Source organism: Anolis sagrei, chromosome 2 (genome assembly GCF_037176765.1).
Source record: "Anolis sagrei isolate rAnoSag1 chromosome 2, rAnoSag1.mat, whole genome shotgun sequence".
In the NCBI taxonomy this organism is placed as follows: domain Eukaryota; kingdom Metazoa; phylum Chordata; class Lepidosauria; order Squamata; family Dactyloidae; genus Anolis; species Anolis sagrei.
In genome coordinates this window covers 130,209,586-130,229,769 of record NC_090022.1, presented here as the reverse complement: position 1 = coordinate 130,229,769, position 20,184 = coordinate 130,209,586, and the positions used below count along the sequence as shown (strand labels likewise).

The following is a 20,184-nucleotide window of genomic DNA, read 5'->3' as shown; positions in this document are numbered from 1 at the left end:
GCACAGTGATAGATGAAAAAGTCCAAGTCACATGCGACTAAATTCATCAAGAGATACAATATAGTGTATTTGATAAAGCAGGCCCTCAATACTTTGTTCACATATAAATCACATTCTGATCTTAAACCCCCAACTTATTATAAGATGGATATAATACCATAAAATAACATTATATTTTATTGAATACAATGGTACCACACTGGAACAGAATACAGTAGATAACAAAAAGATGGGCTAAGGTTACCAGCATATATTACCAGTTTTTTAGGGAGTGTACAATCACTTTCCAGGGCTTTCCATAATTTGTCTAAATGGTCCATGAATTGCTCAAACCCTGCTTCCCGTTCTAGTTCATATAATAGGGAAGAATAACCAAGCACAGCATCATGGAAACAAGCCACACGATCCACGTCCATGTCATTCTCTCCAGCAGATATAGAAGCCAGGTCCACAAACACCTTCAGCTCATTTATATCTAATAGGAAGAGGGGAAAAGGGAGATTCAGTGCAGAATACACCATAGCATTTAAAATACACAAGCTTCTACTGTAACACAGTCAGAGTACAGTTTATTTATGCAATAGTTTCATTCTTCTTTTTTACTCTGTACCCTGCCCCATCTCACAATCCTCATATCCCCTCTACTTCTAGATCCCACAGAGTTTTTAAAAAATCCTCTGCTCTACCCTTCCCACATACTAAAATCCATATGTTTGCTTGCTAAAGAGTATGTGTGATAGAGCTGGATATGTATGTTTGGATATATTATTTTAACACTGTCTAGATCACTGCTTTTTAAACTGTGGATTCCAGCTCCAAATGAGGTTCCCTTACCCCAATGTTGGGGTCACAAAAATTTGGAAAAGACAAATGTTTCCTAAATGCTGCACATTTACAAATCTGTTAGCAACAACATACAATATTTACAGTGAATTCTGCAGAAAACGCTGGAACTGTACTTCACAAAAAGGAAAATCAGACTGTTTAGCAAGCCTTGCAAATACTGAGTTATTATCACGATTTTATTTTACTTTAATACCCATTTTATAAAGCTATATATCTGGGGTCCCATAAAAATATTGGGCAGAAAGGGTCACAAGTGGAAAAAGTTTAAGAAGCTCTAGTCTACATGCTTGTCTGTGTGTGAACAAGATGAGTATATACATGCAAGAAAATAGAGGCATGAAATGTAGAAATGTGAACAAAGGAGAAAACACACAATGTCAACACCCCACTACATAACCAGATCTTCCCAACTGTACCATAAGATGGTTGCATGCTATGTTTTTTTGTGCATGTGCATTTGTTCTACCTTCTAAAGCCTCTTTGACCCAGTTGACAAAATCTTTCCGGAGTGTAATCTCCTCAAGACATCTACGGCGGGATTCAGTGATTCCTTGCATCAACTTTTTAGCACGCATCAATGCACGACTCATGGAGGAGAGCTTTTCATTCTGAAAAGACTGAAATTCATCAGTCTGAAAAGAAAATAATATAGATGACACATTAGAAATCTGTGAATCCTGGTTTTTTAAAATTTCAATGGAATCTCCTACTTTTTTGTGGCATGAGCCTGGATGGCTATCTGTCAGGACAGCTCTGACTGTGTTCCTGCATGGCAGGAGGTTGGATTGAATGGCAGTGGAGGTCCCTTCCAACCCTATAATTCCATGATTCTAAGAAATGTATGGAGACTCTTCTCTTTCATCCAATCTCCTATATAATCAAAATTGGTCAGGCATACCTAGACTAAAAGAACTTGGTTTTTTAACCTTTTCTTCAGAAATAAAATTAGAAACTTGAATATCTTACATACATCCAAAAGTAGACTGAGGAAACCCTATTGCTGCTTGTTCTCTACTTTTGCTCTTTCCAATTTTATGACTTGTCTGTGGCACTTTTTGCAATTATACTGCCTGGTCAGTAAAAAAAACAAAACAGTATACTATTCTATCTTAAGATTCTTCTGGGAGTTATTTTCCATACAAATTCTCTGCCTGCTTGTTCCTACATAGCCCACAATGTGGCTTTATAAAGATGTAGTAATTTTTCCGTTGTAGTCTCTAATATGTGCAGTAAATTTCTTTAACACAGGATAAAACAAAGATATAAAGAAGCAATCAGTCTGCAAAAGGAAAAAAAACCTTCTTCCAGGAAGCAAAATTTTAAAAAATTCACTGTACTTCTCCATTTCAACAATATTCATTTTAAGACGTCATAACTTGGAAGGATTTTTTCAAATGATTTAAATTTTCAATGTTTCTTCATTATGATTCACATTATACAGCTTTTACAAAAGCCCACACATTAAAAAGCTGTGATAAGTCATCCTCCAAGATTCAGAAGCCCAGTCAACTAAGTATCAACTGGAGAGAGAAACTGCAGACAGTGTTACACTTTGACTGGAAAACTCTCTAATAGGGCTAATAATTCCAAAACTTTGGTGAGGGCAGGGATTAAATAGGCAAAGGAAAACTAATTTATCCCTTCAAATGCTAAGATGTTACTGAGAGAAGGAGCAAAATACAGGGGCCTTGAGACAGGTGGGGAAACTTTAGAGATGAGCATCAGACTGTCACTTTCTTTTCATTTGTTTATTTATTTTTCTGAGGACCAAACCTACTTATTCTTCGTGTCGTCCGTGAAATGCGCACCTATGGGTTCTTCCTTGCGCATGCGCAGAGACTCAGAACATTTCTAAGTTAAATGAATTAAAAATGATTATTTTGAGCCATATAGGCTCCGCCCATCCCCCCGCCCCCCGGATATAAGCGCCAAGCGGCGCCGCCATTATCTAGTTCCTTTTTCCACGCTAAACTAGCAGCATCTCGGAACAGCTCTCCTCGATTTTTTTCATACGGACTGACTTTAACTGACTTTGGACTGATTTTTTGACCGACCTGCCTCTCTCCAACCCTTGACTCAGACCGGCTGACTACTCTCCTCCTTCACCTCAGGCTAGGATGTCTTCCCTTTATTTCAAAAATTGCTCAGCTTGCGGAGCCACCCTCCCCGAAGCCGACAGGCATTCAAAGTGCCTCCTTTGCTTGGGAGAATCCCACAATCTCCAATCCTGTGAGATTTGCCTTAATTTCACTACAAGGGCTCGCAAAACGAGAGATGCCCGTTTAAAAGCTTTGCTTTACGAGCGCGCTCTGGCTCCACAATCCCTCCCTACCCCCTCCCTATCCCCAATACTGGAGCCCTCTCAGCCTCCCTCCCCACGCGCTGGGGAAAGGCGTGATTTGGATCATGCAAACGCTCCCTCTGTGGAGCCGCCTGCAAAAAAGCAAAAATCTTCAAACAGGCCACGAGGCCTGGGAAAACGAAAGAGAAACCAAATAAACAAAAAAAGGGACGGCAACTCACTGACTCACAGTCCTTGAGCCCTCCCAGACTGGAACCGATGCTCCACTCCTCCGGTTCCGTGATGCACCTCCATGAGCCCCTCCCCACCATGCTCCACCTGGATGACCCCTCCCACCTCCCTCCACTGGAGCTCCTCGCCCCTCCCTCGGAGTTGGAAGCTCAGACCTCCGCAGGCCGGTCAACCTCTCCGCCACCGCTTCCCCTCTCCCAAGCCTCCCCCCTCCCATCCCCTAACATTCCACAAACCTCGGGCCCGAGGGAAACTCCCTCCCCGGTTCCATCTGCGCCGATTGCGCAATCCTCACGCCGCCGCCGCCGATCCCCTTCTCCTGAGGCGGAACCGGCAATGCCCTCCTCTCCTCCTCCCAAAAGGCCCCGTCCTCGCTCCTCCGAGCACTCTCAGCCATATGGGTACCCAGAATACCCTTACCACCTTACCCCCCTCCTCCTCCCAAATCAAATCAAAACATTTATTTCGGTCATTGACCAGCACAGGAAATAGTGTCACATTTCCTTACAAACCTGGCATGTTTGGTACATTAAAAATATAAATACAACTACTAAAAACACAATATGGGTGAGGGAGCAGAAGGGGAAACAGGGTAAAAACATACAATGTCCAGATCCATCATCAAATTGTAGATTCAGGGAAGACGATTACTGGACACACAGTTGACTTTTGGAACTAGTCATTCCCTGGCGGATTTTGTATGCTGCTGCACAAAACTTTGCGACATTGTAGGTTGTAGCTGAATTAGTATCCGCAAGTAACAGGGAGGTATAAAATTGTCCTGAATGGCCTGGGTGCTTGTCTATCAGGGGTAAGATAAGCCTGGCACGGGTATCCCTGTAGAACGGACACTGAAGGAGCACATGTTCTATTGTTTCCACATGACCCGAGTCACAGGGGCAGAGTCTCTCTGGGAAAGGGATCTTCCGGTAGCGGCCTTCGAGTACAGCTGATGGGAGAGCGTGGCATCGGGCCAGGGTGAAAGCCCTCCGATGAATAGGAACCTCTAAGTATGTTAAATATGCCATAGGGGAGGCAAGGTATCTGCTGTCTTCACTGACAAGAAAGGTTGGAGCCGAGGCCAAATCTAGTTGGCGCTCTGTGTCTGTGATACGTTGTTTAATAAGTGCTTTGGCTTGATTGTAATCCATAGCTAATAGTAGACCTGGAGAAAATCCCAACGAGGAGATTTTGGATGCTACCGCCTGCTTCCATGTGGATTGGAAGTCATCCTCCATGGTTAGTGGGGCAAGGCCAAGGGGTGCACGGGACAGTCTGAGCCAGAGGTTAAGTATGGCCACCCACACCCTGGCCTCCACTCTCATAAAACCCGTCTCTAGTCGCAGGGTGGCATTAGAAACACATTTAGGTACCTGCAAGGCCGATCTCAGAAACTTGGACTGAACCACCTCTAATGGGGCAAAACTGGGGGAGGGGCCCAGCTGAGCACCATACAAGAGTTGGGGTAATGACTTGGCTTCAAACAGCTTGAGCGCTGCCGGTGTGAAGTGACCCCCTCTTGTCCTGAGATATTTAAGAATGGCAATTGAGCTCCCCTGCGCGGTGTTGGATACTTGATCCCCATGAGCTCTTCTGCTACCATTAGATTGGAAAACTACACCTAGATATTTGAAGGATGTAACTTGTTCAATTTTATGACCATCTATGCTCCAAGAGTAAGTCCTGGGCCTATTAGCGAAAGCCATGATTTTGGTTTTATTGTAATTGAGTTGGAGCTGATCTGTGTTGCAATGTTGTATTAATGCTCTCAAAGCTCTTTTGAGCCCAATGGGTGTTCTAGAGAGTACAGCAGCAGCATCTGCATAAAGCAGGATGGAGATGTGTCTTCCCGCCAGCTTTGGGGGGTGGAAGTCCATGTTTTGAAGCTGGGCCACTATGGAGTTTATATAGAAGTTGAACAGCAAAGGGGCCAGAATGCAGCCTTGCTTGACACCCTTGCATGTTTCAACAGCCTCAGTGAGGTGGCCCTGTGGGTTGCATCTTACTTTGAGTGTGGTCTTTTCATGAAGTTGGCGTATTAGATATAATAGACGGCGATCAATTGTAGAACTCTCCAGTTTTTCCCAAAGTTTAACTCGCGAGATGGAATCAAATGCTGCTTTAAAGTCAATAAAAGCAGCATACAGTGAGGTTATGTTTTGAGAGGAATATTTTTCCACAAGGTGTTGCAGCACTAGGCACTGATCTATGGTGGATCGACCTTCCCTGAATCCAGCTTGCTCCTCAGCTAATATGCTTTCTTGTTCCAACCAATCTTGGAGTTTCCATTGTAGATGTCTAGCATATAGCTTGCTGATAGTGTTAAGGAGGCTGATTGGTCGATAGTTCGCAGGATCATCCTTTTTCCCTTTCTTTTTATAGATGGGAACAATGATTGCAAGCCCCCAATCCTTGGGGATTTGGCCATGGTTGTCAATACATGTAAAGAGTGAGGCTAGGATGGGGGTCCAGAAATCCAGGTTGTTCTTGATGGCCTCTGCTGGGATAAGATCTTCTCCTGGAGCCTTGCCTGATCGTAGTTGGGCAACCAGGTTCTTAATTTCTGTAGCTGATACAGGTGGCCATGGTGGAAGGTTCTCTGTATCAAAGTTGGGACAGTCCCTTCCAGTAGAGGTCTCCATATAGAGATCCTGGAAATATGCCTCCCAAATCCCCGGAGGGATGTGGGAATCCACAATAGGTTGATCAGATCTTTGGGCATTTGATGTAATATGCCAGAAAGTGGCTGAGTCTTTCTCTTTGACAGCTTTGATAAGCTGAGCCCAGTTGTTTTTCATAGCTTCCTTTTTCTTATATGCGAGCATCTGCTTGTAATGCCTCTTTTGTTGAAGAAGGTCTTGCGCTGCTGATGGTGAGGTATTGGATATGAAGGCCTGATAAGTGGCAACAAGAGCATTTTTAGCATTGACGCAATCTTTATCAAACCAGGGCTTGGAGTATTGCTGTTGCTGCTTCCTTGATGTAAAATTGTTAAACCTTAGGTGCTTCTGTATTTCTTGAGTGATGTTCATATAGTTGTCAAGTAGTATGTTGGGGGATGCTGATGATGTCAAGGCAGTCTGTAGCCCCATTAGTCGATCAGAGGCCAGGAGCTCAGATATTCTTTGGTTCAGACAGGGAGTCCATTTGGCCCTGACATGGGTTCCTCCTGGAGGTGATAGGGAGGGTTGGAAACATTCCACTGTGTGGGTATTTTGGGTGAAAGAATTTAGGTGCAGCAGGACAGGAAAATGATCACTGTCAAACTTGGGCTTAACTTCCAAGGTTTTGGCATATGGAAGAAGGTCCCTTGAGATGGCTATATAGTCAATGGCGCTCATTTTAGAGCCAGAAAGATATGTAAATTCTGCTGGGTGATCACCTTCCAGAGCACCATTTAAGATGTGGAGATTCAGTCGTGATGTTGATTGAGCCAAACACAACCCTGCAAAGTTTGTTTTTTGATCTTTGGAACGACGAGTTAGAAGTGGAACCTCATATTCAGTGGCAGGAGGAAGGCCTTTGTAACATTTAAAGAGTGTGGCATCATCAGGTCCCATTCTTGCATTGAAATCCCCTCCCATAATTACAGAGGCATTTGGGTTCTGCACCATGAGGTCTGCAGCATAATTTTCCAATTCTGACCATAAAGCTCTAGTTTGGGCTTTCTTCCTCGTTGGAGGCAGATAGACATTTATTATCATCAAGGTATGATACTTAAGTTGAATTAGCACTGCCATTGCAGTTGTTTTTAATGAGGGAAGGGGCCTTGTTATGGCACGTAAAGTGGTAGAAACTAAAATCCCTAATCCACCTTTTGCTCTTCCATGTGTAGCTCCTGGCTCTGCCCCTACACAATACGAGTGGAATCCATTAGCTATCAGATCACCTACTGCCCAAGATTCCTGGATCAGAATAATATCATAGTGGGAAAGAAAGTCTATAAAACAAGGGTCTCTAATGGATGCGAGCCACCCAGCCACATTCCAAGTCAATAGGCTGACCCCGTGCTGGCCCTGTAGCTGTCATAGTCCCAAGGGATCTATGGCCTGGTCACGATCCTTCTGTATCAGGTCTGGGTCATTGTTTGGTGAGTAAGAAACTTGGCCTTCTGATGAAGGGGCTGGATGGACCAATGCCACATGAGTAATGAAATGTGGGTCATTGGCGAGTAGAGAGCCAAACTCATTTGCTGTCTGCAAGCCCTCACCTATGACCGGTGGAGAGGCAAGCTCCATCTGGGGTTGAGGAGAGTCCATAGTGTGTGGAATGGTTAAAGCAGCACCTGCAGGAGTGTCTTTGATCTGCTTTTCTGTTACTTGAGTCATTACTGGAATCACAGATGCATCTCTGTCATTGTTGTTTTCTTTTGTAACAGTCTTAGAGGGGGGGCTTGACTTGGGAGGAGCCGTGGAAGAATCTGTATTAGGGTCTGATTTAAGTTCCGAATCAATGTAAGCAACTGCTGGGTGACAATTCCTGACTTGGAGCTGTGTTAACTGTGTTGGGTTTCTTTCTTGTACCCGTGTATCCAATGTACTTCGAGGAATGAGATGATTGACTGTCTGATCCTTAAATACCCTACTGATAGTTATTCCATGCCTGTTCCATAAGATGTCCTTCATTTGAGCTAGGCGGTCTGACATCTCAAGGGAGTTGAAGGTAAGGAGGATTCGTTTTACACCATTCTGTGTTGGAAGAAAATTGTGATCCTTTAAGTCAATAAGTTTGGGCTGGATTCTGAGCAAGTAAGCCAGTGATTTTACAATTTGTTGTTTATGGTTCCAGCCCAAAGCATTTTGATTGAGCTGCAGAACTATCTGGGCTTTTTGCAGAGTGAGGCATGCTTTAGTTTCAACTGTTGGTTTATTACTGTGATTAACAGCAGCTGTGGTCAGAGGAGCATCCTCAGCATGTGAGCACCTGGGCGTCTCTGCAGGCTTGACTCCCTGAAAACACTGTGTGGAATGCAAGTCAAGTAGCCTTTGAATTTGTTGTGAAATTTGACCTAGTCTGTTCAAAATCAGCATCATTGATTCCACTGACAGCAAACATATCTCCTGATATTTCTGCATATCATGGTCTAGGGAAGGGCTGCACCCCGGAGAGTTCAAATGACCATTATCTCCATTACCCTCTGGCATTTGTCCTGGGCTTGTCTCCTGGTCAGAGAGGGGGGAACCCACATTCAGTGAGTTTATCGAAGGTGTTATCAGTGCTCCACTACTCACAGTTTGTGATGTTGCTATATCCGGGGAGTTTGGAAGGTAAGCATCGATTCTCATCTGTTTCCGTGCTTTTGGTGATTTATGGGACCCTGTTCCATTGCTGGGGCTGGTCCGGGACCTTTTCTTGCCCTTGGATGTCATTTTGGGTTATAAATCCTGGGGGAGTTGTGGAAAAACAGCTATTTCCAGGAGCAAATTCCGCTGCTCGTTCGTCGCCATCTTCCCGGAACCCCCTTCCCTTACCCTTTCTATTACCCTCCCCACCCTGATCACTATAGAGGTTTTGATACCTCTCATGGTGAAGACCCTAGATACCCCCAGCCCCCCCGTGCGCCTCCCACGGCCACACTCTCTCACCCTCAAGAACATCACACTGAGACCCTAACTCATCCAACAGAACAAGATCCCAACAACCCACCCTTACCAGACCCAGAAACCATTGACATTGAATCCAATGATGATACACCTGCCATTCTAGACACCCAACCTGAACCTGACCCTTCCCCCAAAAATTTGGAGGAATTTAAGAAATTCTCAGCTCTCTTAATAAGACTGACTAGAACTTTAAACTTAGCTACTCCGGAACCTACCGATACGGTAGCTGACCCGTGTTTTACTTCTACTGAACAACAACAACCCTCATCCACTGTGTTGCCCACTCTACCTTACTTATTAAAGATTCTCAAAAATAATGGAGTTGCCCCGGCTTCGGTCCCAGCAACTCCTAAAAGGCCTGAAAGCTTATACCGTATTGATCTTTCCTCAGCTTCATGGCTGGCTAAATGCCTAAAGCAAATTCTGTCATGACTGATGCTCAACCTAAACCAACTCAAATTAACCAAACCTCTCCTTCTGATAAAGAAGGAAGGAAATATGGAAATTCTACCATATGTGGTGGACTTGTAAGGATACAACTAAGTTTTGGGCTTCGGTCCATGAGGAAACACAAAAGATGTTGAAGAAGAGATTAAAAAAGAAACCTGAGTATTATTTATTGGGATTTACAGATTCGGATTTTAAACTGGATGAGAATGAAGACAAATTATTTACATACTACACTACAGCGGCAAGGATTGTTTTTGCCAAATATTGGAAGAATGACCAAATACCGACCATTGAAGAATGGTTGGAGAAAGTTAAAGAAACAAGAGACATGGATGAACTAACTTTTTTGATGAGAAGAAATACTGGAAAATCGCTAAAGAGAACAGACTGGACCTTTTTCTATGACTACGAAAAGAAACTTAAAGATAAAAGTTTTAGAGGACAAGAATAGATAATTAAGTTGGAGAAGTAGAGTGAGAAGATCCTGAGGTTGGAGTGGAGGTCATTTTAGATTAGTTTAGGTGTTTTTTTTTGTTGTGTTTTTGTGCTACCCTTCCTTCTTTTCTATCCTCTTGTTATTGTTCCCCCTCTTTCCCTGTGTTGATTTATAAAATGTTTAATAAAAATTATTTGGAAAAAAAAAAAAAGAAGGAAGGAAATTGGATGCTATGGCCAAAAAATTCTACTCCTCAGCATGCCTCTTTGCACGCATGGCTCACTATGGAGTATACATGAGTGTATACCAAACTGCCTTGTGGAACAAAATAGCTCCCTATTTAGACCTATTACCTCCAACTGAACAACCTCTAGCCACAGCTTTTAGACAAGAAGCTCTCCTTTTGTCCTCCCTACAAAAAGACCTCTCCAAAAATATTGCTGACACCGCAGGCAAACTTATTGCGGGATCAGTGGCCCTTCGCCGCCACGCCTGGCTAAGAGCAGCTATCCTCTCTCAATCACAACGCACCCTGATTGAAAACCTCCCCATGGATGAAGCGGGCCTTTTCAATCCTGAAACAGACTCTCAATTGAAACACTCCCATGAAATGAAACAGACGGTATACAAGTATGACCAACAACCATACTCTTACCAGCGCCAACGATGGGGGTCCTATTACTACCGTCCTCAATACTACAATAGGCCCTACAACACCTCATTCTACAAGGGACGACAGAGGCCTTACAACCCCTCCACATTGTCAAGACGACCGCCCCTGCCATCTAGAGGTCAGTACCGCGGTACCAGGCCCCCCAATACCAACAAACGCTGTTTTTAGCACACCTACACCTACTGATACTCTCCAACCACTTACATACCTGGACAGATTACATACCTTCCTCCCGGCATGGCAGTCCATAACCACAGACACCTGGGTATTGGACATCGTTGAAAGGGGTTACGCCATAGAATTTGACAACTATCCCCCAGTGGGCAATATACTACTAACCCCACCTTCCCAAACCATCTGGGAAGAGATTCACTCTCTCCTTCAGAAAGGCGCCATCTCACCTACTTCCTCACAAGATGCAGACACCTGTTTCTTCTCCCGTTACTTCTTGGTGGATAAGAAAGATGGTGGTCTACGCCCCATTCTTGATCTACGTAAACTCAACATTTTCATTACACCATGTAAATTTCGCATGGTAACACTTCCCAAAATCCTCCCCTTCATTCCCAAAGACTCATGGTTAGCCACGGTGGACTTACGGGACGCCTACTTCCATATTTCAATTAGACACTCCCACCGCAGGTTCCTTACCTTTGCGGTCCAAAACAAATTCTTCTCTTTCAATTCTCTCCCATTCGGACTTTCCACTTCACCAAGAGTATTCACCAAGTGCATGTCTGTTATAGCCGCACACCTCCGCCAACAGGGCGTCACAGTTTTTCCTTACCTGGACAACTGGATGTTCTGCTCGTCCTCTCGGTCACAATTGTGCAAAGATACTGATTATACTTTATCTCTTTTACAGGATCTGGGTCTGGTCGTGAATCATGAAAAATCGCACCTGATCCCAACACAACATATACAATTTATAGGAGCCATAATAGACTCCACACTTCAGAAGGCCTTCCTCCCAGAAGATCGCTTCCTAAATTTGCGCCAATCTATCCTGACCCTACAACAATCCCGCCAAACATCGGCTTGGGCTATCCAGTCTATCCTTGGCCATATGGCTTCTACCACAAATGTGACACCCTTCGCTCATCTAAGAATGAGACCCCTTCAAAGTTGGTTTCTCAGGGCGTTCGACCCTCTTCACGAACCCCAGTCACGGGTCCTAGAACCGCCCCTCCCTGTCCTCCAGTCACTCTCATGGTGGACAAAGCAATACAATGTTCTCTCGGGGATGCCATTCAACCATCCTCGCCCCTCTATGTCCCTCACAACCGACGCCTCCAACTTAGGTTGGGGAGCACATCTCAAGGGGTTTCAGGTCAGTGGCCACTGGTCCCCACAGGACCAGAAGTTCCACATCAATGCTCTAGAAATGATGGCAGTGGAGAAGGCCCTTCGGGCCTTCACACGCATCGTATCCAACCATGTGATACAAATAGTAACAGACAACACCTCGGTCAAATACTACATCAACAAACAGGGAGGAACACGCTCACGCACACTCCTCCACATCTCACAACGAATTTGGGAGTGGTGCATTCGGAGGAATGTCCTTCTCACAGCCATCCACTTGCCAGGCCAGGACAACACCCTGGCAGACTCTCTAAGCAGATCATCCAAAAACAACCACGAGTGGCATCTACACCCCAGACAGTTCAAAGCCCTCACACACAAGTGGGGCGAACCCAGAATAGACCTGTCTGCATCTCCACTAAACAACCACTGTCCCCTCTATTGCGCACGGCTCCACCCTCGTGCATCCCAAGGCTGTCTCGGAGACGCCTTCCTATTCCAATGGTCGCCCGGCCTTCTCTACCTCTTCCCACCGCTCCCTCTCCTATCCCCAGTCATAGCCAAAATAATCCAGGACAACGCGGACTGCATTTTAATCACACCCTGGTGGCCACGGCAACACTGGTTTGCCCCCCTCCTCCAAATCTCCAACAACGATTACCTCCACCTCAGCCAGACCCCAGACCTTCTCACAGTAGAGAACGGCCTGGTCTTACACCCAGACCTGCAATCTCTACGCCTAACGGCGTGGAGAATCAAACCACACTAATCCTTTCTGATGAAGTCTCCCGCATACTCTTGGCCCATAAACCCGCCACCAAAAGGTCATATGACTATAAGTGGTCCTCTTTCAAATCCTTTGCTCAATCACTGGGACACAATCCTACCTCTGCACCTACACCCTTGATTCTGGACTTCCTTGTCCATCTCTCCAACAAAGGTTTCTCCCTTTCTTCGGTGAAATGCTACCTGGCAGCAATTTCCTTTTTCCGAAGAAAGTCCGGCTTGCCATCCCTTTTTCAAGACCATCTGGTACAATTATTTCTTAAGGGCTACAAAAATATCCACCCTCCCGTCTCCCCCCTCCCCCCCCAGTGGAGCCTGGAGCTAGTGTTGTCCCAGTTATCCAAACCACCGTTTGAACCTATGGCCTCTAATGATATCTCCCACCTATCGTGGAAGACGGCCTTCCTTGTGGCCATTACCTCAGCCAGGAGAGCCAGCGAACTTGCGGCCCTCCGGTCAGACCCCCCCTATGTTAGATTCCACCCTGACAAGGTCGTTCTTCGCACCGATGTCATGTTTCTCCCTAAGGTGGTTTCTCATTTTCATATGTCGCAAGACATTGTTCTACCAAACTTTTTCCCCAACCCATCCTCCCAGTTGGAGGTAGTTCTGCACTCCCTTGATATTAAAAGAGCACTTTCCTTTTACTTACATAGGACTTCCACCTATAGGAAGTCTCCCAGATTGTTTTTGAAATACAGGAAAGACGTACTTGGCCACCCTGTGTCCTCCCAAGGACTAGCCTCCTGGATTGTTGCGACGATCCGTCTAGCCTACCAACTCGCAGGGAAGGACCCTCCATCCCACCTGGTGGGACATTCAACACGCGCTGTGTCCACATCTCAAGCATTTCTCAAGGGAGTTCCCTTGGACCAAATTTGCAAAGCAGCTACGTGGGCTACACCGTCCACGTTTGCCTCTCACTACAAGCTTGACATACAAGCAAAGCAAGATGCCGGCTTCGGCAGAGCAGTTCTTTTCTCCTGTGTGGCATGACCCACCTCCAGGTCAGTAGCTTGCTATTCACCCATAGTTGCACATTTCACGGACGACACGAAGAATAAATAAAGGTTGCTTACCTGTAACCATATTTCTTCGAGTGTCAGTCCGTGAATCCGCACGACCCGCCCGTCCTCCCCTCTGTCATGCCATTCTCCTGGCCGCTGTTTAGCGCTAGGAACTAGATAATGGCGGCGCCGCTTGGCACTTATATCCGGGGGGCGGGGGGATGGGCGGAGCCTATATGGCTCTAAATAATCATTTTTAATTCATTTAACTTAGAAATGTTCCGAGTCTCTGCGCATGCGCAAGGAAGAACCCATAGGTGCGGATTTCACGGACTGACACTCGAAGAAATACGGTTACAGGTAAGCAACCTTTATTTATCACTGTAGCATGCTTGTTGCAGTGATAAGCAAAGAGAGGAAGAAGGTAACGTAGTCATTCCAGAAAAAAGTTCTGTTTGAAAATATCCTATCTTTTAGTGAATACTTAATATCTGGACAAACAGATGACATTAAAGAGAAGGCCCTGATTCCAATACTGTAAAATTTATACTTATCAATTTTAAAAAGCAGTACACAGAATAGCAAACAATATTGCTTCAAACAGTAAACAATACCTCATCTAACTCATATGAACTGTGACGATTATTACATTTTTCTACTACTCAAATCTGCAATGCAAAATCTGTTTTCGCAGTTTTAGAAGAGGCCATACATTTAAAAAATATTATAGTTTACTGGGAAGCTTTTGGAATTATGGTTAAAAGAGGTGTACTTACAATGTACAGTAACTGTTGCAGAACTCTGAAGTCACCAGAGAGGTTCAAATCTTCTCTGACTTTGTCAATAACCTTAGCTGAGTCCACTGCCAAATGTAATTCATGATATTGTTGGATCTGTTGAATCCTTTCACTTATCCATCCTCCTTGATCTTGAGACTGGAGATCACACATAACCTTAAAATCCTTTTTTAGTTCTTCATAGTGATTAACAAAATCTTTGAAGAGAGTATCCACTTCAGAAAACATGAGCTCTCCAGATTTTAGACAATCATACAGCCTACAGAACTCATCATAGCACGGTTTAAACAAGCAGGTAGGCACTTCTTCCAGGTCCAAAGTGGCAGCCTCATCCTCCTCTTCCCCTTCAAACTCCTCCTCAACCAAATCCTCAACTTTGTTTACCAGATGCTTGGCTGCCCACTCCCAACAATACTGGAAGACGTAGCTGTCTTTGTAATGGTCCACAATTTCAGATATTTTCTTCAGGGCTGGGCTTAAATGGTAATAGGTCTCTATTTTATCACAGTTATGAGAAATTGAGTGTCTCACAATATCACTCAAAGCTTTTGATGCCAGATTTTCACTGTGCTTCTCCTCCAGGTCAGTGATATTCACTGAAAAGGGAAAAAAATAATAACTTGTAATTAATTTTTCAAATAATTTAACTTTTCAGCTTCTTTTCATAATGATTGACATTATGCCACCTGGGAAGATGGCAACCGCTGCCACCAATTGGGACGATGTGCACTCCACGATGGACAGGGTATAGGGATTCTATCTTTGAAGATCCCCACCACTATCACCAATCTTTCAGATGTGGATGTTATGGAGGGGATTCACCTCAGGCCTCAACTGTGTAGAAGAGTATATTATGGAGGAGGCCAATTATTATTAGTAAATTAAGGTAACTGCTACCAACGTGAGGTATTTGAGGTACCACCGATGAGATCTGGCTCTACCGACGCAGAATAGTTGAAGTGAGACGGTTTTCAAAAAAAAGATAACAAGTTTATTGTGTACAAAGCTTATAGTTGCAGGCTGTTAAATAACTTATGGAACTTTGAATATCACGTGGTTTATAATTCAGTTCACTCTTCCAGATAACACAGCTTGTGGCTAACTTTCATTGAGGTGACGCTCTCTAGTGAACAATGTTTCACTACTATAAATAGCATTTCAATTTGATCTTCCCTCAATCAAATCTCTGATCTCTAGTCCTTCCTTAACTAGGGATCTTAACTAGGCATTCTTTAATCTTCTTTGACTGAAGAATCTGCCCAGGTTTTCTCTTCAGCCCTCCTAGACTGATAAAGCCACCCGCTCACCCACAAGTCTTTCTCTCACTCTCCAGGCCTTTTTAAAAATCACCCTTTTCCTGCTTGGCTCCGCCCTCTCATGAGCTAGCCAGCCTCGTCTCCTTGGCAACGCTCACTGTGTATTCAAACCAGATGACTCCAGTTTTAGCTACTGTTACAAACCAAATACTCTAACAGTTAAACACGAACATAATAGCAATGACTTTTGCACACCACCAAACACAAATGCCAGAAAAAATACAGTTTATATTTTACCCGCTTTCCCTCCTAGTCATTATGTTTTTCACATGTTATTATTTTTTGCTTCCTTCTGATTTTATTGCCTGCTGTATTTCAACTTCATACTTTAGGAACTAATTAACAATTAATTGCAAAGAAAAACATCCATGTTATTTTAAATTACCTTTTACAGAATCTTGTGTCTTCCTGCACAAATCTAGGAGGGACCCCAAGTATTTTCTCTCTCTTTTGACAGCCAGTAGTTCCTGAAACCTCAAATCAAGCATTTGCTCTAGTTTGACTTTATCATCTGATTTTTCCCCAAAAGAAAGATCTCTGTTCTCTGAAATAAAAATGCATCATCACACACATCTTTACAAAATTCTTCCCAATTTGTGTAATTTATTAAAACATCAGAGACCAATGTTTAAGTTCTATTTACTATAACAATGGGAATTACATATGTCTGATTTAATGTGCTTACTTTAGCTGACACTACAAGTGGGTGTAGCTCCAGATTCTTTAGTGGGGTTTACATCTACAATACATAACAAGCCAATGTATAGATCAAAATAATCCTATTGAAAATTAAGGAACATCTAGGCAGATGTTCTAGAACTGAGCTATACAAAAAACATGAGGCCATCATTAGGTTTACATTTTGCTTGGCTGCAATACCTAATCAATTTATTCTGTTATGTGTTGTTAGATTCAATTCAGTTTCTCTCTCTCTCCCTCTCTCTTTTTTTTTTTTTTTGCAAAAGTTGTCTTGATTTGTCAAGCAGATTTTTACACAGAATGTTTAAATAGAGCATTTTCAAAAACGATAACTGTAACATTATCTCATGAACAGGAGAGATGCTTCACCATTAGGTAATGTTAATCAAAACATGTCACTAACCTGCATCATCAAAAAGCAGAGTATATTTATCAACAAACAAACATAAAATAATTATTAATCTATCAACTAGCTAAAGTGCAACTAAACATATTAAAATGTCCTGCATTATGACATTTTGCCATTTATGTGTGTGTGTGAACCAGTTCACTTAATTCAGAAATTGACAAAATTTGTACAAACTTACTTAATTCACAAATGGACAGAAACTGCTTCCTGTACTTTTGAACTTGTTCCAAATGTTTTACAAGGATCTCTCCTGTTTTAAGTTTCTCAGTAATATTCATATATACCGAGTCCGCAACAGCCATTAGCTCCTGAGCCTCATCAGTAAGTTTCTCCAAAATGTTGCCATCTGCACCTGTTAGATTAGAGCCATGCAGAGAATCATTAAAAATGCGCTTTAAACTATTCAAGTTATCTTCCTCCTCATTTAACCTTGAATCAACTATATACAGGTTGAATATGCCTTATCTGAAATAATCTGAAAAACTCCAAAATTATCCATATGGGTGGCTTTGTTTTCTCATGGTTCAACATACACAAATAAAACAGTATTTTTATATAAGGTGTTCATCAGGCATGGACAACCTTCAGCCCTCCAGGTGTTTTGGATTTCAACTCCCACAATTCCTAACAGTCGGTAGGCTGTTAGGAATTGTGAGAGTTGAAGTCCAAACACCTGGAGGACCGAAATTTGCCCATGCCTGGTGTACATGTAACATAAATGAATTTCATGTTTAGAATTAAGTCCGATCTCCACGATAACTCATTATGTATATGCAAGAAGTATAAATCATTTCGAAAAAGGACTGCTCAATTTATACAAGATAACCTACCACTGCCAATAGTTTGTCATATTTCATTTTGCTACCCAGTCTTAAAAATATTATCCATTATTTTTCCAAATAAAAAACAAAGATTATCTGGAGTTTGGATTACTGTAACAGACTCTATTTGGGCAACCTTGAAGAATGCTTGGAAAAACTTCAGCAAGTCCAAAGACCTCCAACCAGACTGGTGACAGGGAACAAGCAATTCCTTGTTGCAAGAGCTTCACAGGCTTGCAGTTAATCATTAATATTTATAACTGTTTTTAATTATATTTTTAGTTTATACTGGTCAAATATATCCAATGCAAAATGCTTCATATTTAAAAGTGTTTCATATTTCTGAATAAATGTATTTTTGATCGATCTAGTGAGATCTGTGAAATAGCAGGAATCCAAGCATAGTGATTGGTGCGAATTCATGCCTCCTGTCAATTCAAGACCCACAAGACACCCACTTCCATCTTGTGAATGAATGAGTAAGAGCATGGCAGTCACCACCTCAAAAGACAGAAGCAGCAGCTGGCAGGTTCTCCAGAGATCTCTTCTCTACAGAAGTCTGGAAACAGATATTCATGAAATGGTGGGAGATATGCATTTGTACTGAGCACTATGCTTGGATTTCCACCATTTCAAAGATCCTTGCATCTATCTCTATCCTCGCATTTTGTTCAACTGCTCCTTATTCATGTTGCATATGAGATGTCAGGATGGAAAGATAGGATATAAACAAAGATCATAACAAAAGCAGTAATGTAGTCTTCACTGCAGGGATCAAGGAAGGAAAATATGGGTTGCTTACCTGTAAACGTATTTCTTCCAGTGATAGTCTGTGAAATCCGCACTAATGGGTTTCTGTGCGCATGCGCAGAGATTTCGGAACATTCTAGATGCAAAGATTTTAGGCGGGAGTCCCGCCCACCCTCCCAATGGTATAAAAGGCAGTAGGCGGAGTTCCGCTTCAGTTCCTTGCCGCCAGACAGCAGCCAGGAAAAGAGGCATGACATAAGAGGGGAGGACGGGCGGGACGTGCGGATTTCACAGACTATCACTGGAAGAAATACGTTTACAGGTAAGCAACCCATATTTCTTCCTCGTGTAGTCTGTGAAATGCGCACTAATGGGTGATTGTAAAGCTACCAACCTGGAGGTGGGTCATGCCACACAGGAGAAAAGAACTGCTCTGCCGAAGGCTGCATCTCTCTTGGCGAGGATGTCGAGCTTGTAATGAGAGGCAAAGGTGGAAGGTGTCGTCCAAGTTGCTGCTCTGCAGATGTCGTGGACAGGAACACCGTGGAGAAAGGCTTGAGATGTTGAAAGTGACCTTGTAGAGTGGGCATGGATAGTTGAAGGAGGCTCTTTGTGCGCCAAACCATAAGCTAAGCGAATTGTGGATACTATCCATGATGATAGTCTTTGAGATGTTACTGGAGCTCCCAAGGCGTCTTTCCGGTATTTTAGGAAAAGTCTAGGAGATTTCCTATAGGAGGCTGTCCTGGATATATAGAAGGAGAGGGCTCTTTTGACATCCAACGCGTGGAGTGCAACTTCCAAAGGAGAGGAAGGGTTAGGAAAGAAAGCAGGGAGGGTGATGTCTTGGGACATGTGAAACTTGGAGACAACTTTGGGAAGGAAGGTAATGTCAGTCCGAAGGACTACTTTATCCTCGTGGAACCTAATAAAGGGAGGATCTGAGCGAAGAGCAGCGAGTTCACTGGCCCTCCTTGCCGAGGTAATGGCCACTAGGAACGCCGTCTTCCAGGAAAGATGGGAGATGTCACAGGAGGCCATGGGTTCAAAGGGAGGTTTGGAGAGTTGAGACAATACAAGCTCAAGGCTCCAAGCCGGGGGTGGAGGGGAAACTGGGGGGTGAACATTTTTATAACCTTTAACAAATAACTGTATCAACGGATCTTGAAAAAGGGACGGTAGTCCTGATTTCCTCCGAAACCAGGAGAGTGCTGCGAGATAGCACTTAATTGAGGAGAGGGAAAAACCCCGTGAGGAGAGGTGAACTAGAAAATCTAATACAATATGTACTGGGGCTGAGGCAGGCTCAAAGCCCAAGGGGTGAGTGAAAGACTTGAATTTTGACCATTTATAGGTGTAAGCTCTTTTGGTGGAAGTCTTTTGGGCTGCCTGGATGATAAGTCGTGCAGCCTCGGAGAGATGGGTCATGGTGTGATCCTCCACGCCGTGAGGCGTAGAGTTGGGAGATCTGGATGACAGATCAGTCCGTTTTGTATGGTGAGGAGATCCGGGCTGGATCGTAGGCGAAGGAACGTTCTTCGTGATGCGTGAAGGAGAGGGGCAAACCATGGTTGTCTGGGCCACCATGGGGTTATCAGGATACAATTGGCCTTGTCTGTGATGACCTTCGCCACTACTCTGGAGAGTAGAGGAAGGGGGGGAAAGATGTAGAGGAACCCTTGAGACCACTGAGAGAAAGGCGTCTCCTAAGCAACCTGGGAATACGTGAGGGTGGAGCCTCGCGCAAAAGAGT

At 43.7% G+C, this 20,184-nt stretch overlaps 1 protein-coding gene across 2 annotated transcripts in view; it reads right to left on the bottom strand.

Moving 5' to 3' along the window:
* Positions 1 to 20,184, bottom strand: part of RNF213 (ring finger protein 213) — a 132,420-nt gene that overhangs the window by 68,556 nt on the left and 43,680 nt on the right. For both annotated transcript variants that reach the window (XM_067463861.1, XM_067463862.1), the window contains exons 17-21: positions 17,039 to 17,212; positions 16,138 to 16,296; positions 14,416 to 15,032; positions 1,313 to 1,478; positions 258 to 475 (exon numbers count right to left, since the gene is read on the bottom strand). In XM_067463861.1, the coding sequence (XP_067319962.1) occupies positions 258 to 475; positions 1,313 to 1,478; positions 14,416 to 15,032; positions 16,138 to 16,296; positions 17,039 to 17,212 (1,334 nt within the window). The remainder of the gene's footprint in view (positions 1 to 257; positions 476 to 1,312; positions 1,479 to 14,415; positions 15,033 to 16,137; positions 16,297 to 17,038; positions 17,213 to 20,184) is intronic.